Source organism: Phocoena sinus, chromosome 15, assembly GCF_008692025.1.
Source record: "Phocoena sinus isolate mPhoSin1 chromosome 15, mPhoSin1.pri, whole genome shotgun sequence".
Lineage (NCBI taxonomy): Eukaryota > Metazoa > Chordata > Mammalia > Artiodactyla > Phocoenidae > Phocoena > Phocoena sinus.
This window is the reverse complement of record NC_045777.1, coordinates 64989790-65013522: the sequence shown is the minus strand read 5'-3', so window position 1 is coordinate 65013522 and position 23733 is coordinate 64989790. Positions and strand designations below refer to the sequence as shown.

The 23733-nt window shown below is 42.7% G+C and overlaps 1 protein-coding gene and 1 pseudogene across 5 annotated transcripts in view; one reads left to right on the top strand and one right to left on the bottom strand.

Annotated features, from left to right (window-relative positions):
* VPS35L (VPS35 endosomal protein sorting factor like) overlaps positions 1-23733 on the bottom strand; it is a 134907-nt gene that overhangs the window by 86958 nt on the left and 24216 nt on the right. For 4 of the 5 annotated variants that reach the window (XR_004345827.1, XM_032605529.1, XM_032605527.1 and 1 more), the window contains exons 8-12: positions 19397-19481; positions 12500-12559; positions 2191-2287; positions 1444-1491; positions 40-133 (exon numbers count right to left, since the gene is read on the bottom strand). Coding sequence is in view for 4 of the 5 variants with exons in the window: in XM_032605529.1 (XP_032461420.1) it covers positions 40-133; positions 1444-1491; positions 2191-2287; positions 12500-12559; positions 19397-19481 (384 nt within the window). In the remaining variant the exon portion in view is untranslated. Of the gene's footprint in view, positions 1-39; positions 134-1443; positions 1492-2190; positions 2288-12499; positions 12560-19396; positions 19482-19938; positions 21824-23733 lie in introns of those variants that run through there. The other variant, XM_032605530.1, reaches the window with a different exon arrangement.
* LOC116740183 lies at positions 2294-3185 on the top strand (annotated as a pseudogene).

The following is a 23733-nucleotide window of genomic DNA, read 5'->3' as shown; positions in this document are numbered from 1 at the left end:
GGACACGGTCACAGGCACGAGTGCAGGGACGCAGCTTACCCTGCACAGGTAGGCCCTGGCGTACACCGACACCAGAGGGTCCCCGATCCCTCGGACCATACAAGTCAGCCGGGGCAGACACTCTGAAATCCCCCTGTTAGAGACAAAAAGACAGCAGCATTACACCCCGTGGGAGAACTCTCTGTTCTTTCATTTTTTTTTTTAATAAAAAAAGCTAGACTTCCTAAATGCAGGGGGGAAAATCAAGCTTTGGAACCAAACCAAGGTCAAAGTTTGAGTCTTCTAAGGCCATGTAACAAGTCTTTCTCTCTTGCCACGATTCATACTTTGAATGGTTTCTTTTATCTTTACCATTTGCTCAGTGCTGGAGTCTAACCTTCAGTCTTTTCCTGCTTGAGGTCACATTTATTTTACTAATTTAACGATTTTTGTCCCCCGATTATTTTCCATTGACAGCTCACTCCTTGACCTTCTTGATATTTTCGTCGTATCCATATTCCTTTGGTACTGATTTGCGCCCTGTGCCCCGCCCCTTCCTAGCACCTGACACCCAGCACCTCAGGCTAACATCCGCATCCCCCTCAGTGTGAACTGTGACTTATTTATTCCTCCTGCCACGTGGGACTTCCATCTGCCTTGGGCATTATTCTCCCCCAACTGGTGAGGCAAAATAACTCTTTCCTCAGCACACGTTATCCCCACAAACTCCCCCAGATCCCAATCAAACACATTTGGTACACACTCTAAATCCAACCCAACTATTCCTCAGAGCTCCATGAGTCAGCCCATGGCTTTGAGGAGTTGATTATCTAGACGGGATCCAACACCACTCAGTCTTTCGGCAGCTCTGCAGAAAGCAGATCTGGTTTCTCCCGGCTCTGCAAAACTACTCTCAGTACAATGCCTGAGGTGACCCAGAGTAGCAGAGGGCTTAGGGGCAAAGGCTTTTCCTTCTGACATCATCTTGGACAGCACCAGCAAAGACAATGAGTGAGGGCCCACGGGTGTCGCTCCCAGTGTGGTGTGTCCAGCTCACCAGACCCTCACAGACCCCTTCTTAGGGCCTTGTTCACAGAGGAGACTAGGGGTCAGAGATGCTAAGTAACTTTCTCAAGACCACACAGCTAGTAATAGCAGAGCTAGGATTCAAATACAGTTGAGCTGAACTTCCATGAGTTAGTCAACCAACTGCTCCCAGCTTGAGTTTTCTTCTCTGTAAAATGTGGAGATTAAAAAGCTATCTCTACTTTAAGTTTTCATTTGGATTAAACGAGAAAATGGATGGAAGGTGCTTAACACCAGATCTTCTACACACTAAGTTCTCAAAGAATGACAGCTACTATTACATCGTCATTAGCATGTGTGTGTATGTGTGTGCACAGGCATATATGAGAGAGAAATTTTTTGGAAATGTATGGTCCCGGACTTTAAGAAGAGCCTTACGTTTTGGAGAGGAACTTGTTACACTTCAGGATGGATGCTTCCACATAGCTACAAAAACCTTCTGTTAAGGAAGACATTTTCCAGATGGTCTGTTCCCTATGGGGAAAAGCCTGAACTATTCATGCAGGGAACTTGGTGTGTCTCAGGAGAGGGGGCCACAGTGACTCTCAACAATCCAGAGAATTAAATTAGTGGCTTGTGGTTTCTATATTTGGTTTTCAAGGTTTTATATTTATTTATAATAAAATCTGGAAAACGTTGTATGCTGATTTATGGTTGCATGCTGAAATTTAAACTGGGTTTTGAGCATTCCCAATCGAGGCTTTATGGGGAAAAGGATGAAACACAGAGAACTAAGATTCCATTTGTGTATAAGTTGAATTCCCTGTCCTTCAACACTGGTGTTTGTGCAGAGAAGCTTGACCCTGTTCCTTTCAAGTTCTTGAAACCAGAGAAAACACAAAATGATGAAGCATTTTAATTGAGAAAATTAATGTGGGAATGTTCCTCAGGGAAACAAAAGCCTGGTACATGGCACTATAGTCAAAGTAAAAAAACAGAAAACTGGGGAGAGCCAGAGTCCAAGGACCTCGTGGACAATGTGGCTGGCCCTGTACTTCCAGGCTAGCAACCGTAACAGAACTGCATTTTCAACAGGAATTTCAGGGCAGCCCATTACATGGCTTCTATTAGCAGTGCAACTCTTGCAGCCTATCTTTAAAACCATCAGACAGAAAAAAAGGATACAATCTCGGAATGAGTTCCCTGATGGAAGCAATCTTGAAAAACCAATTTAAGCATGTTTCTTTGGCTGTGTCATTTACATTCTCTGGAGAGAAGTGATCTGTAAAACAAAAATAATATCTATCAGGCCCCTAATTCTTGGGATCTGTTAGAGCTGCTATGAGTCCTAGGACAAAAAAAAGTTACAATGGAGCAGAAGAAGGGGTGGGGCACCGAGTCCTTCTATGTTTTTCCTTCCAAATATCATTATTATTAGGAAACAACTGGTGACAATGATAGCTGACAAAGGCTTTCTAAGTGCCAGGCGCCGTTCACAGTGTATAGACATCAGCTCACCTAATCCCCACAAGAACCCTCCAAGTTATACACTTTTATTGTCCTCTTTCATAGACACAGAGGGCAAGGCACAGAGGAGTTTAGGGACTTGCCCAGGGCACACAGGAAACCGATGTAAGAGTTCCTTTTGGACCCGCCATCTGCGGTGGCACCACCGCCAATATGCAGATTTTCGTGAAGACCCTGACGGGGAAGACCGTCACTGTCGAGGTCGAACCCTCGGATACGATAGAAAATGTAAAGGTCAAGATCCAGGATAAGGAAGGAATTCCTCCTGACCAGCAAAGACTGATCTTTGCTGACAAGCAACTGGAAGATGGATGAACTCTGACCACAACACTCAAGAGGAGTCCACTCTTCATCTTGTGTTGAGACTCCATGGTGGTGCTAAGAAAAGGAAGAAGTCGTCTTACACCACTCCCAGGCAGAACAAGCATAAGAGAAAGAAGGTTAAGCTGGCTGTCCTGAAACACTGTAAGGTGGAGGAGAACGGCAGAATCAGTCGCCTTCATCGGGAGTGCCCTTCAGGTAAACGTGGTGCTGGAGCTTTTATGGTCAGCCACTTTGACAGACATCATCGTGGCAAATGTTGTCTGACCTATTGTTTCAACAAACCAGAAGACAAGTAATTGTGTATTGGTTAATAAAAGACATGAACTAATGAAAAAAAAAAACAACAGACGTAAGAGTTAGAATTCAACTCAGGCAGTCTGGCTCCACAGCCTATATTCTTAGCCACTGCCTCTAATTTAATCCTGAGGTTCTTGGTGTACTCACCAGTAATTATGGTGATACTATTGAGAATTCCAGATGCTTGAGGAACCTGCAACTGTAATATTAAACGTGATCGATCAGTGTTTGTGCTCTAAATATCACATGGACCAGACTTGAAAGGTAAAGCAAGACTCTGAGGCGAGAAACCAGCCAGAGTCAGGCTGCCAGCTCAATATGGCACTAAGACTTGAGTCACTTTGTGGCAAAACTGCCACTTTCCCCGCTTATCTACTTTCTTCCTCTTTAATAGAACTCTCGTTTTCTGCTGGGCATGCGGCCATCCTTGCAGCTCAGTGTGGCCATGTGACCAAGTTCTGGCCCCAGGATATAAACAAAAGGGCAAGGTCTGGGAACTAGCTGTAAGGGAAAGGGCTTGATCTTCATTCCTTCTTCCTTCCTGCCGGCTAGAATGCAGATACGATGGCTGTGACCTCCATAACCATCTTGAACCACAAGAGCAAGACAGAAGTCAGGATTGTTGGCACCACGGGCTGGCTACCCAACTAGCCCTGATCTTCCTTACTGTGATTTTGAGTTTTCTGGCACTGACAACCAAGCCCAATCATGACATGCATCTTAATAAGGAATGGAAAAGAGCACGGAAAAATGAAAACAAAAACAAACAACAAAAGACTCATCAACACCAGGAAGGCCATTGTTGAACTCTTACATGAAAATGATTTCTTCTAAATGATTTCCACACAAATTGGAGCCCGATCCCACCACTGGGTGTTCTTTACACTTTCAGGATTCAATCAAAACAGGAGAAATTAATTACTATAGAACATAACAGATGAACATTAGCTTGTTGGTTGGTCTCATCTCGTTCAGTGGGTCATTTTTCATCCCTGATTCTACTTTCTGCTACTTGGTGGCACACCATTAAGGTGATCAAAATATCTATGGAATCAGCAAAAAGATAAAACTCTAGGTACTTCACGAGCTGAGAACAGTCACTAATCACAACGGCAGATATTTTGGAATTGCAATCTCAAGGATCTGTCTATTTTTGGACGTTCTGGCATGCTTCATTCATTCGAGAATTTTTCACTTGCCATTTTCAAAGGGAAGGGAAATTACCATTTTCCCTTTCCTGGCCTGAACCCGTGCACTTCAAAGTAACTTTTTTTCAAGTTCCAAGAGATCCAGACAGGAAAAGATAAGGGTTATTCTTAAATTCGTTTGTCAATCTTGCTTTTTGGAAAAGGGAGAGGTGGGGTTAATTTCCCTTCATATGACCAAATCATGTGACTTGAGACCCAAGAGCAAAAATAAGTCTCTGAGGTCATCTAAGAAAAACTCTTGCTTTTCAGTTGAGGGAATGGAGTGCAGCAGCAAAGGGTGGGATGACAGGGATTCAGTCTGCCAGAGAGAGCTGGACGTCACACCAAAGGCAAGTTGCCCTGCGTGTACACACTGACTGAAAGCTATACAATAATCTTCACATGCAATATAAAGGCTTCAGGCTTTCCTTCCAGCTCAGGGAATAATTCAGGAAAAGGATTATGTTATGCAGGACTTTAAAATATTATAGAAAAAAGTAAATAAACAAAACCGGAAGAAAAAAATGTTACAGAAAACTCAATATTACATTACTTCATTTGCTCAATACAAACGTCTTAGGAACCAACTAAAAGTGGCATTCTAGGCTCCAGGCAGATAACAGCACGTAAGAGAGACCCTGCTCTAATGAAGCTTACATTCCAGTGGGGGAAGAAACATAATAAACACAGAAAGGAATAAGCATGCAAACAAGATAACATGCAATAGCAGTCCACACTATGAAAGATATAAAACTAGGTATGGAACAGAGAGTGACCTGAGTTAATGTGGCAGGGGGGATTCATTAGACAGGGTGTCAGTCAGAGAAGTCTCCTGCGGACGTAGCATTTGAGCTGAGCCCTGAATTATAAAAAGGAGCTAGCCATGCTCAGATGTGGAGGAAATGTATTCCAGGAGGAAGAAACAGCAAGTGCAAAGGCCCTGTGGTAGGTATGACCTCTGGTGTGGTCAAAGAACAGGAAAGGGAGCCAAAGTGGTGAGAGCAAGAAGGGGGGAAGCAGGCATCACAAACCAGGTCATGCGGGGTTGCAGCCTTGGTGAGGAGTCTGAGAGTTTTTCTAAGTATGACGGAAACTCCCTGAAGAGTTCTGAGCAGAGGAATGGCATGGCATGACATGACTTATACTTCAGTGCTTGAGCTGCTACGTGGAGAATGAATTCAGAATTTGGAAATTAATTAAGAAGAGGCTTTGATGTAACAAAGACCAAAGATATTTTCCTCTAGTTCTCACTTATTTTTCTTTTATGGTGTTTCTTTTTTCAACCCTAACTTCTGTGGATATTTTAGGAGGAGGGAGGACACCAGCGACTCTAGTTCTCTTTCATTTGCCAAGTCTCTGCCCTGGCAGTGAGAGGTCTCTTTACATAACAAGGCTTATAGGGGTGCCACATCACCTTAATATGTGCCTGAAAGGCCAGGTCAGTTAAGGACATTGCTTATCCAGATGCAGCTTACATCAGCCATGGAGAAAAACTGAAGATGGGAATGCCCCCAGTTGATGAGGAGAGCACAACACAATAAACCCAGGTTATTTCTCCCAACATGGAAATAGAATTGTTTTATCACTTAGAGTACATTGCCTCTTCAGTCATATGCTGGATTAAGAAATGTTGGGGGAAAACTGCACAACTAGTAGCATATACTTTCTGTGAACCCAAAGGACACTGGTATCTTTCTGAGGTCATAAGAGCTATGCCTTAGTTAAAACTCCTGAAGGTAAAGGGCTCAAATACTAAGTTCACAATCTGAACTTGATTCAAATGGAAAGAATGAGTACACACGCCACCGGACTTCTCTCTCCACATAATTTCTTTGGGCAGAATTTTGCATAGTAGGTTTCAAAGCTTTCTTCATAATTACTGTTAAGAGTCATCCCCAACATTATTGATGTTTTTGAGAAAAGTTTGCCCCTCTCCCTTTCAGGTTCTGGGAAGCAGAAAACACATGCAGATGAAGATTTTAACTGAAAGGGGGGAAAATGAAATTATTTTCAAGAAAGCAAAAGCCCGATTCAAGGTAAGAAAAAAAAAAAAGGTATTTTGGAAGGGAAGAATTTAGTGATAAACGTGCTAATTAGTATATTTAGATAAGAACTAAAAGTGAACATGAAAGTAGCCTTTTATTCTGAATTTTTATAGTTTAGGTAGGAGAAAGTTATTAGTAATTCTTCCTTAACTGGCCCTAAAATGTTGTTTGTATAGTTAGTGGAAACTAAGAGGAAGGAAAACTATTGCAATAGGTGCAAACACAAATGCCCTTAGGGGCCAGTCAGGTAATATAAATATTTTTAAGCAGTTAGGTATACAACAATAGGAAGAAGTAGAACCTATATGAAGAAGCATTTTAAAATATACTGTTATAGCCAAAGAAAACACCTATCTGAGTTTATTTCTGCCTGCAGGCTAAGAATTTACTGCTGCTGGTATAGCATATGGAAGAAAAGTTGGCAAGTGTAAAATAAATGCACCCGAGTTTCCCAAATCCTTAAGTTGACAGAGAAGCCTTTCCATCAGGCTTGTCCCTGCCTCCAAGTCTTGAGAAGCCTAGAATGTGGGAGGAGCTGTTGGACATATATACACTACCAAATGTAAGGTAGATAGCTAGTGGGAAGCAGCCGCATAGCACAGGGAGATCAGCTCCGTGCTTTGTGACCACCTAGAGGGGTGGGATAGGGAGGGTGGGAGGGAGGGAGACGCAAGAGGGAAGAGATATGGGAACATATGTATACGTATAACTGATTCACTTTGTAATAAAGCAGAAACTAACACACCATTGTAAAGCAGTTATACTCTAATAAAGATGTAAAAAAAAAACATCGCAGGTATGATGTGGTGGAGGGGAGGGTCTAGAGCAGCAGTGTCCAGTGGAAATATCACGTGAGCAGCATTCAAAAAGCTAAAACAAAACAGGCGAAATTTTAACAATTTACTTCATTTAATCCAATTCATCTAAAGTATCCGTTCAACATGTAATCAACTTAAAAATTAGTGAGGTACTTCATGGTCTTTTATTTGTATAAGTCTCTGAGGAACTTCCCTGGTGGTCCAGTGGTTAAGACTCTGCACTTCCACTGTAGGGGCCATGGGTTTGATCCCTGGTCGGGGAACTAAGATCCCGCATGCCACTCAGTGTAGCCAAAAGAAAAAAAAAGTCTCTGAAATCCAGGGTATTTTTTTTTTTATACTCACAGCACATCTCAGTTTGGACTGGCCACATCTCTAGTGTTCAAGAGCCCCACGTGACCAGTGGCCACCATATTGGATGGCGCAGGCCCAGCGCTAAGAACCAGGCTCTCGCTAGCTGGTGGCAGGCCTGTGGGCAAGTCCCTGACTCTTCCCCACTGGGTTTGGCCACCTACAATGAGACACGGTGATTCCTAAGAGCTTTTCTAACCCTAAAGGTCTGTAGAGTTCTGTCTTTCTCTCTGAGAAATGTACATATTAAATAGTTTTTAACAATATAGATAGATGGAAGGAAGGAAGGAAGGTAAGAAAGGAAAAAAAGGAAAGAGAGAAAAGGAGAGAAAAGAGACAGTGAAAGAAAGCAAAAGAGAGAAAGAGAAAAGAAGGAAGGAAGGAAGGAAGGAAGGGGGAAAGAAAGAGACAGAAAGGCAAGACAGATAAACAGACAAAAAGAAAAGAGATCAAATTACGGGTACTGTCACATGCCATCTCTTCATCCTCCAGGGAAGTGCTGCTGCTACAAGCAGAAGGAGGTGGGATGAAGGTGGAGTGAGCTTGTTCTAACTTGTACAGATAAGCACGCTTCCTCTCAGCAGCGCTAGGAACTTGAAAGGAGGAATAAGAGGGAAAGGACGCTGTTGCTGGGCGTTCCATGCTGCTGGCCCCATCATCATCATTTATGTGACAAAAGAAATTTGTGATCTAGCTGTCCCATTATAACCTCCTGAGAGTTTAAAACTGAGTGGCGAAAGTAAATAAGGAAACACAAGCTTTAAATGATACATTAAACAAGATGGACTTAATTGATATTTATAGGACACTCCATCCAAAAACAACAGAATACACATTTTTCTCAAGTGCTCATGGAACATTCTCCAGGATAGATCATATCGTGGGTCACAAATCAAGCCTTGGTAAATTTAAGAAAATTGAAATTGTATCAAGTATCTTTTCTGACCACAACGCCATGAGACTAGATATCAATTACAGGAAAAGATCTGTAAAATATACAAACACATGGAGGCTAAACAATACACTACTTAATAATGAAGTGATCACTGAAGAAATCAAAGAGGAAATAAAAAAATACCTAGAAACAAATGACAATGGAGACACAACGACCCAAAACCTATGGGATGCAGCAAAAGCAGTTCTAAGGGGGAAGTTTATAGCAATACAAGCCCACCTTAAGAAGCAGGAAACATCTCGAATAAACAACCTAACCTTGCACCTCAAGCAATTAGAGAAAGAAGAACAAAAAAGCCCCAAAGCTAGCAGAAGGAAAGAAATCATAAAAATCAGATCAGAAATAAATGAAAAAGAAATGAAGGAAACGATAGCAAAGATCAATAAAACTAAAAGCTGGTTCTTTGAGAAGATAAACAAAATAGATAAACCGCTAGCCAGACTCATCAAGAAAAAAAGGGAGAAGACTCAAATCAATAGAATTAGAAATGAAAAAGGAGAAGTAACAACTGACACTGCAGAAATAAAAAAAATCATGAGAGATTGCTACAAGCAACTCTATGCCAATAAAATGGACAATCTGGAAGAAATGGACAAATTCTTAGAAATGCACAACCTGCCAAGACTGAATCAGGAAGAAATAGAAAATATGAACAGACCAATCACAAGCACTGAAATTGAAACTGTGATTAAAAATCTTCCAACAAACAAAAGCCCAGGACCAGATGGCTTCACAGGTGAATTCTATCAAACGTTTAGAGAAGAGCTAACACCTATCCTTCTCGAACTCTTCCAAAATATAGCAGAGGGAGGAACACTCCCAAATTCCTTCTACGAGGCCACCATCACCTTGATACCAAAACCAGACAAGGATGTCACAAAGAAAGAAAACTACAGGCCAATATCACTGATGAACATAGATGCAAAAATCCTCAACAAAATACTAGCAAACAGAATCCAACAGCACATTAAAAGGATCATACACCATGATCAAGTGGGGTTTATTCCAGGAATACAAGGATTCTTCAATATACGCAAATCTATCAATGTGATAAACCATATTAACAAATTGAAGGAGAAAAACCATATGATCATCTCAATAGATGCAGAGAAAGCTTTCGACAAAATTCAACACCCATTTATGATAAAAACCCTCCAGAAAGTAGGCATAGAGGGAACTTTCCTCAACATAATAAAGGCCATATATGACAAGCCCACAGCAAACATCATCCTCAATGGTGAAAAACTGAAAGCATTTCCACTAAGATCAGGAACAAGACAAGGTTGCCCACTCTCACCACTCTTATTCAACATAGTTTTGGAAGTTTTAGCCATAGCAATCAGAGAAGAAAAGGAAATAAAAGGAATCCAAATCGGAAAAGAAGAAGTAAAGCTGTCACTGTTTGCAGATGACATGATACTATACATAGAGAATCCTAAAGATGCTACCAGAAAACTACTAGAGCTAATCAATGAATTTGGTAAAGTAACAGGATACAAAATTAATGCACAGAAATCTCTGGCATTCCTATATACTAATGATGAAAAATCTGAAAGTGAAATCAAGAAAACACTCCCATTTACCATTGCAACAAAAAGAATAAAATATCTAGGAATAAACCTACCTAAGAATACGAAAGACCTGTATGCAGAAAATTATAAGACACTGATGAAAGAAATTAAAGATGATACAAATAGATGGAGAGATATACCATGTTCTTGGATGGGAAGAATCAACATTGTGAAAATGACTCTACTACCCAAAGCAATCTACAGATTCAATGCAATCCCTATCAAACTACCACTGGCATTTTTCACGGAACTAGAACAAAAAATTTCGCAATTTGTATGGAAACACAAAAGACCCCGAATAGCCAAAGCAATCTTGAGAACGAAAAAAGGAGCTGGAGGAATCAGGCTCCCTGACTTCAGACTATACTACAAAGCAACAGTAATCAAGACAGTATGGTACTGGCACAAAAACAGAAAGATAGATCAGTGGAACAGGACAGAAAGCCCAGAGATAAACCCACGCACATATGGACACCTTATCTTTGATAAAGGAGGCAGGAATGTACAGTAGAGAAAGGACAGCCTCTTCAATAAATGGTGCTGGGAAAACTGGACAGGTACATGTAAAAGTATGAGATTAGATCACTCCCTAACACCATACACAAAAATAAGCTCAAAATGGATTAAAGACCTAAATGTAAGGCCACAAACTATCAAACTCTTAGAGGAAAACATAGGAAGAACACTCTATGATATAAATCACAGCAAGATCCTTTCTGACCCACCTCCTAGAGTAATGGAAATAAAAACAAAAATAAACAAATGGGACCTAATGAAACTTCAAAGCTTTTGCACAGCAAAGGAAACCATAATCAAGACCAAAAGACAACCCTCAGAATGGGAGAAAACATTTGCAAATGAAGCAACTGACAAAGGATTAATCTCCAAAATTTACAAGCAGCTCATGCAGCTCAATAACAGAAAAACAAACAACCCCATCCAAAAATGGGCAGAGGACCTAAACAGACATTTCTCCAAAGAAGATATAAAGAATGCCAACAAACACATGAAAGAATGCTCAACATCATTAATCATTAGAGAAATGCAAATCAAAACTACAATGAGATATCATCTCACACCAGTCAGAATGGCCATCATCAAAAAATCTAGAAACAATAAATGCTGGAGAGGGTGTGGAGAAAAGGGGACACTCTTGCACTGCTGGTGGGAATGTGAATTGGTTCAGCCACTATGGAGAACAGTATGGAGGTTCCTTAAAAAACTACAAATAGAATTACCATATGACCCAGCAATCCCACTACTGGGCATATACCCTGAGACAACCAAAATTCAAAAAGAGTCATGTACCAAAATGTTCATTGCAGCTCTATTTACAATAGCCCGGAGATGGAAACAACCTAAGTGCCCATCATCGGATGAATGGATAAAGAAGATGTGGCACATATACACAATGGAATATTACTCAGCCTTAAAAAGAAATGAAATTGAGTTATTTGTAATGAGATGGATAGACCTAGAGTCTGTCATACAGAGTGAAGTAAGTCAGAAAGAAAAAGACAAATACCGTATGCTAACACATATATATGGAATTTAAAGGAAAAAAGTGTCATGAAGAACCTAGGGATAAGACAGGAATAGAGGCGCAGACCTACTGGAGAACGGACTTGAGGATATGGGGAGGGGGAAGGGTGAGTTTTGACAGGGCGAGAGAGAGTCATGGACATATACACACTAACAAACGTAGTAAGGTAGATAGCTAGGGGGAAGCAGCCGCAAGGCACAGGGATATTAGCTCGGGGCTTTGGGACAGCCTGGAGGGGTGGGAGGGGGAGAGTGGGAGGGAGGGGGAGAGTGGGAGGGAGGGAGACACAAGAGGGAAGACACATGGGAGCATATGTATATGTATAGCTGATTCACTTTGTTATAAAGCAGAAACTAACACACCATTGTAAAGCAATTATACCCCTATAAAGATGTTAAAAAAAAAAAAAACAAAACTGAGTGGCAATAAATTTAATGCAAACATCACTTGGGCATAGAATGTAGATTCAAAGCATCTGTTATTATTGATTTATTTGACATTGTTCCTTAATATAAAGTTGATTTTATAAAGTAATTTGCTTCTTAGGAAAAACATATAGGAAAAATATTAAAATGTCCAGCAGCAGAGAACTTGAAGTTGGTATAAAAGTTCAGTTGAATCTAATTGTAATACCTCTTCATTCTTGCAGATTCAAATTACTTGCCCAAATCCCTAGCTGGGCTGTTGGAAAATCTAATGTTTTTTGAAGACTGAGATGATCAGAAATCCGTAAAGGCGTTTCTTTAACTTTTAACACACCAAAACAAACAAACAAAAAAACCTTTATTTCAGGTCTCAACAAATCCTGACTTGATATAAACCTTCTAATCCTGACTTGAGGGCAGCATGAAACCCATGGAAAAGCTAAGACATTACCTGGTAAGATGCTGTGGTTATCCATACACATGGAAAAGATGCGCTCGTATACCAGCTTTCCTGGGGAGAAAAGGACATATGGTGTCAGCATTGTGCCCTTCAGAAGCAAACAATAAATTAATGTTTGTTAATTAGGGACAGAGACGGTGGCGTCTCCTATATGAGCTTCTACTTGTGATAGTATGCTGCCACCTAGTGGGAAAAATTTTTAGCCGTGATTCTTTTCTAATTTTAGATTTTTAATTAAAAGAGGGAACTTTCTGCTCTAGGCAGAAAAGTGATCCTTCACTTATGCTAAGCAAAATAAGTCAGACAGGAAAAGACAAATACTGTATGATTTCACTTGTATGTGGAAACTAAAAAACAAACAAAAAAGAACAAATATAACAAAACAGTCATAGATACAGAGAACAAACAGGTGGTTGCCAGTGGGGAGGGGAAGGTGAGAAATAGGTGAGAGAGATAAATGAGTCATGGGTATGAAATATATGGTGCGGGGAATATAGTCAATAACTATGTATGATCTTTGTAAAATGACAAATAGTAACTAGACTTATCATGGTGATCATTTTGAAATGTACAGAAATATCAAATCACTGTGTTGTATAACAGGAACTAACAAAGGTCAATTATACTTCAAAAAGAAACAAACAAACTCATAGCAAAAGAGATCAGATTTGTGGTTATCAAAGGTTGGGGGGAGGGGGAATTGGATGAAGGCAGTCAAAAGGTACTAACTTCCAGTTATAAGATAAATAAGTGCTAGGGATGTAATGTACAACATGATACATATAATTAACACTGCTGTATGCTATATATGAAAGTTAAGAGAGTAAACCCTAAGAGTTCTCATCATAATGAAAAAAATTTTTTTCCATTTCTTTAATTTTGTATCTATATGAGAGAATGGATTTTCACTGAACTTACTGTGGTAATCAGTTCATGCTGTATGTAAGTCAAGTCATTATGCTGTACTTCTTAAACTTATACAGTGTTGTATATCAATTATATCTCAATTAAACTGGAAGAAAAAACCCCCAGATTGCCTGCTCCTTCACAAACTATGTGCCAAAAATGACCCACATCCCTCTAGGATAAAAATGAGCTTGAATAGATTAGTAGCTGCCCCCTGAAAACTACCCAGTTTGCCACAGTCTCCACTGCTCCCTACTGTCTCTCATCAACAGCCTGCTTCACGCACTTACGTAATCTGCCTGGTACCTAGAAGCGCTGGAATTTGAGATTCATCTAGGTATACAAGTTCTACAAGGGCAGAGATTTCTACCTGTTTTGTTCACTGACATATTCCCAGTACCTAGATCAGTGCCTGACATACAGTGGGTGCTTCATCTTTGTTGGATGGATAGATGAACATATTTTAGGTTGTGTGGGTCAGAGATCACCATTGCAACTACTCAACTCTGCTACTGTAGCTCAAAAGCAGCCATAGACAATAGCTAAACAAATGGATGTGGCTGTTTCCAATAAAACTTTACTTACAAATACAAGTGTGCAGTCTGGACTTGGTCTACAGGTCAGCCTAACACAAAAAGTTTTATGTATTCTGTACGAATGTTATTTTGGAAAATGCTATCAATATTCAAAGGATAAAAGTTACAGTTCTATTCATTTTCTGGACCTTCCCAAATCACCTTTGATGTTGAAAGTATTTTCCCATGCCCATTTTCCCCCGCACAACCCCACCATTCAGGGCTACAAAGAACCACACCCCTTGTCCATACGTGGAAAAAGACAGGAGAGTTATAGGATCATTTCTGGTCAAAGAACATGAGATCAAATGACATCATCAAGAAATGACAGAATGCTAGGTTAACATGCAGGAAGCCAGCCAAGCTGAGAAGAGCCCTAGATGCCTCTCCCAGTGTGGACTACTTACATTACCATCACTGAAAGACACTTGTTAAAAATGTCCATTCCTGGGGCCCACCTCAGAGCCAGTGAAAAAGAATATTCCGGGGGGTGAAGACTAGGAATATGAATTTTGAATAACCTTAACGGGAAATTCTTATACACACTCAAGTGTGAGAACCATTGATTCAGGCAGGCACTGTGGGTCTCTGAGCTAAAACTTGCCTTAGGCGTGGGAATCTCTAACAACTGCCAAAAGCCTCCCTCCTCCCTCTAACCCAGGGGTTCTCAACCTTGGCTGAACACTCAGAGCACCTGGGGCACTTGAAAATACGCTGATGCCTGTGTCTGTTCTCAGAGATGCTAATGTAAATGATCTGGGGCACAGCGTGACCATCAGAAAGAAGTGTTTTTAAAGCTCCCCAGGTATGCAGCCGAGGATGAGAATCACTGCCCCAAACCGTGGATTCAATTTAGAAGTTCCCAGGAAGGCTCAGGGACCAAGCTCCAGTTCTCAAAGCCACCTGCCTTTGTCCTCCTGGCAGGAAGTAACCTGCAGTCACGGGCTCCCCAAGGCAGCCACACCTGATGCCAAGAGAGGCCTCCTCTGAGATAAGCACAGAAGCCCCGGCATCGGAACTACACGCAGTTTACCTTGGCCATCACACAGCACAGCAAGCCACGCTGGGCAACCACGTAACTTCTCATACCTCCTAGAGTGCGTGGGCCGGGCTTAAGAGAACCCAACGCCTTTACTTCCTCCACAAAAAGCTTGCCATCTCTCCAAAACTAGCTTTCTTTTAAAAACGAAAGCACAACTTTTATATTTCACCTTCACATCCTAAGGCCTTTAGCCACAAAACCATTTTTGGCCAAAAGAGTTTGGTGAATATTTGTTTTCCTTTGTTAAGTTAGTGGACAACTATTTTGAGAAATAATACCTGACCCTAGATTTTCTTTCTTGATTCACTTTCTCATAAATCAAGGACACTAATATAGATCATTAACAACAGTGGCAACAGTTAACAGTTTCTGAGCACCTTACTTTGTGCCAGCCACGGCTCTAAGCTGTTTACACTGACCCTGCCAGCTCCTAGAAGAGGAAAGACATCACGTGCTTCCTACACATTCTCTCATTTAATACTCTCCAGAAACCCCCAGAGGCAAGGCCTATTATGCCCATTTCACAAGTGAAGAAACCAAGGCTCAAGTTCACACAATCCTGTAGGAGGAGAGGCAACGAATGCAGGCAGAGAGACGCCAGAGCCCAGCTCTGTGCTCACTGCCTCCAGGGAAATCCCAGCTAAAGCGCTGCAGTTGCAGACGCCTGGGGCCGTGTCCCGCATCCTTGCCCAGCAAGACGCTCCCACCCTCGGTCAGCCTCGTTCACAACCACTGACCACCAGCAACACATGCACAATGGACCTCAGCACTCGGAGCTGCCACCCAAGCAAGGCCAGTTCCGCCCCCTTTTTAAAAGGTGAGAGCTGCTCATTAGCCCCAAAGCATAACAAAGTGTCCTCGAGCACCTGCACACGCGCAGGCTGCCTCGCGCTCCTGAGGAAAGCTATTCGCAACAGATCTGGACAAGGGCACCTCTGGGAACGCTTTGAAGAGGTAAAACATGCCCACCATTCAAAATTCAAAAGGCTGCAGGAGGTACTCTGCAGAGAGAAGGTTCTCTCTCAGCCCGTCCCGTCCCATCCAGCTCACTGCTCAAGCCACCCTCTGAGGGTCTCCGCTTTTATTAGCTCCTTGGGGATCCTTCTAATGTTTCTTTAGGCATACGCAAGTGAAAACAACCAAGCGCTCTAATTTTTCCTCCTTTCTTAAACAAAACGGAACATACCCCATAGCAGTTCTGCATCTTGAGTTTTTCACCTGATAATGTACCCTGGGGATCTTTCCACATTGGAACACAGCACGTCCTCACTCTCAGAGGCCTCCTCGTACTGCTGCACACAGACGTGCCATAGTTTGTTTAACTGGTCTCCTATGGACAGTCACTTGGGTTGTTGGATGAATTCCCAGAGGCAAAGTTGCTGGGTCAAAGGTACACGCATTTGTAGTTTTGTAGAGAGAATTTCCCCCGTGAGCCAAGTACAAGAGAAATAAAGCAGGTGCTCTGACTGCAGAGAGAACTCAGTTTGGGTCCCAGCTCTGCCCCTCACTAGCCTGGGGACTCGGACAAGCTGCTTTACTTCCCTGTGCCTCAGGCTTCTCATCTGTGAAGTGGGGATAATTACAGACCCTACCTCATAGAGCTGTTATGAGGACGGCATGACTTAAGATCACTAAAGCACCTAGAACAGAGAGTCAGGCCCAAGGAAAACCCTGATTTGTTGAGGATTTACCACCGTTATTCTCCACTCCCGGCCCAGCTAATTTCTGGGACACAGCAAGGACGGCGGGCATCTACACCGCATCCTGGTCGGCCGAGGCACGGGACTGGGCCGCCACCACAGAGGCTGACAGAACGGCCGCCCCATATTCTCACAAGGTTAACGTCTGGATCTGGCCAGGCTTGCAGGCTCAAGCAATGATCTCAGAGCTAGTCTCACACGGGGATGCTGACTCATGCAAAAGAAACTTGCAGGAGGCTGGCGAGGGAAACCAGAAGGCCAACGTGTCAACTCATCATGCGGTACAGAACTGTCAGGGGAACCAGACATAGCCACTGGCCCCTCTCGCTGACTAACATCCTCGCTCCCGGAAGGCACGCTGGGTATGAGGACAGGTCAAGGCCCGAGGGGTGTGCGATGGATATCTGTTCTGAGAGCCTAATGCCCCCATCTGTCCTGGATCACCTTCCCCCATCCCCACCGCCACCCTGGGGCCATGCCACCCTCATTTTTCACCTGGAGTGCTGCACCGGCCTCCCAACCGGGCCCCCCGTTCCACCCTCGCCCTACCGTCTGGTCTCAGCACAGCAGCCAGAGGGATCCCATTAAAACCCAAACTGGAACTTGCGCCTCCAGTGCTCAACATCCTGGGCGGCTCCTCATGCCCTCGGGCTCAAAGCCCAAGTCCTTCCAATGGCCTGCATGGCCCACCAGGCTCTCTGGCCACATCCCCACCCCACGCGCCCCCCTCCAGCCACGCTGGCCTCTCAGTTCTCCAGACCTGCCAGGCCTGCTCCCACCCCAGGGTGTTTGCACTGGCTGTTCCTTGGTCATAAGCCGGCCCCACGTTGCCAGCATACGGCTCATCTCTCACCTCCTTCAAGTACTTGCCCACACACCGACTTCCCAGCAAGGCCTCCCCCGACCCCCCCATTTAAATAAAAGCACTGCCCACTTCACCCTGCTCTGGTTTGGGTTTTCTTCATCCATAGCACCAATCCCTGTCTAACACACAATCAGGTTTACTTATTTGTTCTGCGAATCCTCTCTTTCTGGCACAGCCCACGAAGGCAGGGATTTTTGTTTCTTATTTGCTGACACAACCTCAGCACCCAGCAGAGTGCCCGATGCCACCTTCCCGGATCATCTGAACCCAAAGGTCCCGTCGTTTGGCCAGGACATCTCTTCCTTTAACCCAGTTGGCTCCCATTCCCCTTTCCTCTGGCAACAGCATCACCCTTTCTCCTTTGGGGCGACCAGCTCTGGATAACCTGCACATTTCATCCCCAGATCCCATAACTGGCTCAGGGACTGACGTGTGATCCAAGCCAGGCCAATGAGATGGAATTCCGGGACTTCTGTTGGAAAGCGAGGATAAAAGTTCCTTCCTTGTCCTGGGACTAGTAGCAGCAAAACTGATAAAAGTTGAGGACACCTTGTGGAGCTTAAGAATGAAGCCAACCCAAGAAAAAGTACTAGAAAAAGCCAATGTCCTGAAGATACCGTTTGAGTTCCTGAATCCAGCTATACCTGAAGCCAGAAACTACCCCTGGCCTTTTCAACATAAGCCAATAAATACTCCCCCCTTTTCCACGAGGAAATGAATGAGTTAGGTTTTCTATCACTTATTCTAGCTAATACACTCAGGTCCCCGGTCTCCTGCACAGAAATAAATGGGTCTCTCTGAATGACATTTCATTTTCTGACACATTTGACCTTTCAATGGGTCACAGACAAGACTTGCCAGGTTGGGAGCCCATCGGTCCTTCCTCGGCAAGACAGCGAAGGTCTGTTCCGACCCCCTACGTGTTCAGTTCTCAGACGATGACTGTCTCCTAGTTCTTGCGGGGCACCTCTCTGCTGAACGTCATGTACAGGCTGCACGGTTTGGGCAAACTGCTAATGGCATGATGTTCTGGCCACTGACCATCACCAAGCAGCGTGGAGACCTCCTGTTTCTCCAAGGGGCTCCTGGTTATTAATCTCTTCAGTCTAAACCTCTCTGCTGCACTCCCGAAGATCATTCGGCTTGAGGGGTGGAGTGTGGGACGAGGGGCAGCCACAGTGATGCAGGAAGACCTCATAGGAGCTGCAGCCATCATCCATGGGGCAGAGAACAGGGGCTTGGACTAAGGTTTTAACAGAGAAGACAGAAAAACAGACATACGGGGGAGAGATTGAGGAAGGTGAATTGAAGAACCTGGTGATGGGCTGGACATGGGGCACGGGAGAGAAGACTCAGATTTCCAGCGTGGGCACGGGGGTACATGGTGCCGCCATCCCCTGACACAGAAACCCAGGGCGGGTGGGGAAGGGCTGGGAGGAGATGCCAGGTTCAGTTCTGAACAAAGTGAGTTCCAGGTGCCATGAGCCGGCCGGCGACAGACCGAGGCTGGTCTGTATGAGACGTGTGCTCCCCAGCCTGCCTTGCTCGACTCACTCGCCTCGCTAGCCTATCAGAAGGTTAGAAACACACAATTTAAAATTCTTGCAAAAACAGCACCCGCACCCTTGCTCCCCTCATTAGAGCAGGGGAGCAAGGGTCGGGGTGGGAGTTTAGGTCTCCCTCGTGACTTGCCTAGTAATTTAAACCACAGCAGAACCTGATTTAAAGCCACTCTACCATCCAACTTCCGGCAAAACAAACGCACTTCTTAGATTTGAGATGAATAAAACTAGTACTTACCAAATGTATCAAGTATGTCGGTGATAAGGACAAATTTGCTTGGGTAGAACTGAATAACACTTGTGTCCGAAAGAAGCTTTGAACACTAGAAAAAGAGAAGAGAAAAGAAAAGTCACTGTCATGTCTGACTGGGTTGGAACACTCCAGGCCTGGAAAATTAAGGATCTCCACAAACAAGTGCAAGTGTATACCATGTGCCAGGCCTGGTGCTAGTCACTGAATGTATAATGACAAGCAAAACCACCGTGCTTTTGACAAAGGGAGTCAACTCTGCTCACAAGACAGCCTCTTAATGAAAGGCACCATCACCTCCCTCAGAAAAGCCACGACTCAGGAATCTTATCCAGAGGGTCTGAACTAGGGTCTGCACTGGGTCACCAGAGAAGTCAACCAGCGTCCCTGCAGGTGACTCCATCTTTTCAGCATTGCCTCCACTGGTTTATTTCAGAATGGTCTTGATTCTTAAATGTTCTTTTCTATGAAATGACCCCATAGGCAAATCTCTAGGGTTTCTTAAACTAGCACCCATTATTTATACTTACTCTTAAATTTCCTTCTAAAAGGAAACGTGACAAGCTTCAAAGAGTTACATGTTTCTCTGGAACTGTGCTCTGCAAGCCAGGAACATTTTGGCTTTGCCGGGAATTCCTCAATTCCTCTGCCATCACTCACGCCAGAGGGCCATCGACGTGTTCAGGACTCATAACGGAAGATGGCAGCCACACAACGTGGCCCCGAACACCCCAGATGAAGTCATCTTGTATAATCAGAAACAAAAATCTATCTCTACTTCGAAGAACTAGAAGTAATGCCCTGAAATCTTTGCAAATTCAGAAGTCTGGATAAGGAACTAGATAACCTTGCCATATTTTATCAGACAGGAAAAATGTCACGTTAAAAGAAAAAAACTATTTGGACATTTAGAAAGGGTACTTTCATATGTATGCGCTTCCGATGTGCACAGAATGGCTAGAAAGTTCATCATATCAAGATGTAGGCTGACATGTGTTTTCAGTTTGGCTTTGTTACACAATATCTGAATTATTACATTCATCAAGTTTCTCCTTAGCATTATGTAACTAAAAGTAAACAATGTGTCTAATTTGTAAAACATCCTCTCATGGCCCAAATGTTATTTGGGGATTGGAGGTGAGGGGAATGTAAGCTGTTAAAACAATGGCAATGACACCAAATGTGGCATTTGGATGTACACGGAACTCCATTTCCTGACACCTTGCTTTGTGTTTTTCACATGCCCTTTATGAGAGCTCCAACTTAAACAATTAATTACCCCATGAGATTTCAGGGCTTGGAAAAAACAAACAGTTCTGAATCCTAGAGACTGTTTACAATACACAGCTCTTGGTTCCTAGGGATGTGACATCTCCTGAGTTCCTACCCAGAGCCCCTCAGAGATGGGTTACTGCCCACTGGTGAGGTGAGAGAGAGAGAGAATTCAAACAGAAGATTTCAAATTAAACACAGCTGGCGTTTCCCAACACCTGTGCGTTGATTTGTCTCCCAAGCTGGTGTCACAGAACATGTATTTTATAAAGACAATAGGAAGCAGAAAAAAAATTTTAATCCAAAGTTAAAATCATAATAATGTCATAAATTGAAGTTACCTTTTAAATCACTATTTTGAAGATTCCACAGTTTTTTGTAAAGCTTTGGTGCAGTTTCCTAAACCAATAAAAATCAGGCACCCCCAGGGTATGTGTTAAAAAAAACAGATTCCCTGCTCCAAAATCAGTATTTTCAACAAGGGCCCCAGGTGACTGCTGCACTGAAACAAGCCCAGGACACACTGGGTTCCTGAGATCCGCAATCTGTACCACATTCTGAATGAAATGAGCATTCTACAAACCAAGGGTTCTCAGCTTCGGAATCATCTGGGAAGCTTTGTAAAATAACAGTGCCTGGATCCCACTCTCAGAGATTCTGATTAAGCTGGTCTGGGGTGCAGCTTGGACATCAGGATTTCTTAAAGCTCCCAAGTGATTCTAATGTGCAGCTAAGGTTGAGAACCATTGTTATAAACATTTCCTGAGCAACGAACTGATGCATTACTCTGCCTAAAATACTTGCTATCGAATTTATTAACACTGCGGAAAAAAGACTAAAAGAATGCTTTTCATTTGTTTCCAATTAGCAAGATTCTAGAAGGAAACAAGCAGTTCCTAAAATTAAGTTGGAATTAAAAACCAAAACTGTGAACCAAAGCAAATGGATAAATTAAAAGATAATCTATGGTTCAGTATAGAAAGTATGACTAGATGGATGGCTAGAAGGAAGGCAGGAAAGGAGGGAAGCAGACTAATTAATCAGAGGACAATTACTGCCCACAATATATATTTTTTAAATCCTAAAAATCAGTAAGAAAGGTACAAATAACGTAATGGAAAAATGAGCAAAAGGAACCAACAAAAGGCATTTTACAGAAAAGGAAACCCCAATGGCCAATAAACATATGAAAAGATGCTCAATCTTATTATAATCAGGGAATTGCAAATTAAAACCACAATAAAATATGATGTTATTACCTCCTAAATTGGAGAAATTAAAATTGAAAGTCTGCTCATTCCAAATATTGGTAGGTCACTGAACAGCACAGACTCTCACACCCCCACTGCTACTACAGTGCAGGCTGGCACAACTACTGCGGAAAATAACTTGGCATTGTCTGGAAAAGCAGACAAGGCACACATCCTACACCGAGCAATTCCACTTTTAGGTATGGGCCTTCATCTAGAGAAACACTTTATATGGTCACCAGCAGACGTGACCAGCGTTCACAGCAACATCGTTCATAATAATGAAAGAAGGAAAAAGAAAAGAACCAAATGCCTATCAACAGAATGAATGATACATAATTTATGCATCAGTAGATTAACTCTGCTTCAGATGGCAAATCTCTCCAACTGATCTGTAGGGTCAGTACAATCCCTATCAAAATCCCAAAGGTTTTTTTTTTTTTTTTTGGTAGAAATTGACAAGCTGATCCTAAAATTCATATGGAAATGCAAAGGACCCAGAAGAGCCAAAACAATTCTGAAAAAGAAGAACAAAGTCAAAAGACATACTACCTAGTTTCAAAATTTACCATAAAGCTATAGTAATCAAGTGTGGTACTGGCATAAGGACATACCTATAGATCTATGGAATAGAATTGAGAGTTCAGAAATAAACCCTTACTTTTATGGTCAATTGACTTTTGACAAAGGTGCCAAGATAAGTATTTTCAGCAAATGCTGCTGAGACAACTGGATATCCATATGGACAAAAATAAACTTAGACACACCATACACACAAAAAAATAATTCAAAATGGACCATATAACCTAGATGTAAGAGCTAAAACTATAAAGCTTCTAGAATAAAACATAGGAAGAAATTCTCACAACCCTGGGTTATGCAAAGAGTTCCTACATACAACTCCAAAAGCATGAGCCAAAAAGGAGAAAACTGATAAACTGGACTTCATTAAAATTAAAAACTCCTACACTTCAAAAGATACCATTCTGAAAATGAAAAGATAAGCCACAGACTAGGAGAAAATACAAGTAGATCATGTATTTGATAAAGAACTCGTATCAAGGATAAAGAATTACTACAACTCAACAAGGAGACAAACAACCTGATTTTTTAAATGGGCAAGTCTTGAATAGACAGTTCACTAAAGAAGATATAAAAATGGCCAATAAACATATGGAAAGATGCTCAACATCATTAGTCAGTAGGGATATGCAAATTAAAACCACGATGAGGGCTTCCCTGGTGGCGCAGTGGTTGAGAGTCCGCCTGCCGATGCAGGGGACACGGGTTCTTGCCCCGATCCGGGAAGATCCCACATGCCGCGGAGCGGCTGGGCCTGTGAGCCATGGCCGCTGAGCCTGTGCGTCCGGAGCCTGTGCTCCGCAACGGGAGAGGCCACAACAGTGAGAGGCCTGTGTACCGCAAAAAAAAAAAAACCACGATGAGGTACCACTTCACACCCACTCAGATGGCTATAATCAAAAAGATGGGCAATAACAAAATGAGTGACTGCAAAGATATACAGGAACTGGAACCCTCATACATTGCTGGTGGGAATGTAAATGGTGCAGCCATTTTGGAAAGCAATTTGGCCGTTCCTCAAAAAGTTAAACATCAACTTACCATATGACTTAGCAATTCCACTTCTAGGAATCTATCCAAGAAAAATGAAAATATACGTCCATACAAAGACTTGTTTGCAATTGTGAACAGCGGCATTACTCATAATGGCCAGAGTGGCAACAACTTAAATGTCTATCCGCTTGTTAATGGATAAGTACAATGTGGTTATGCATGCGCTGG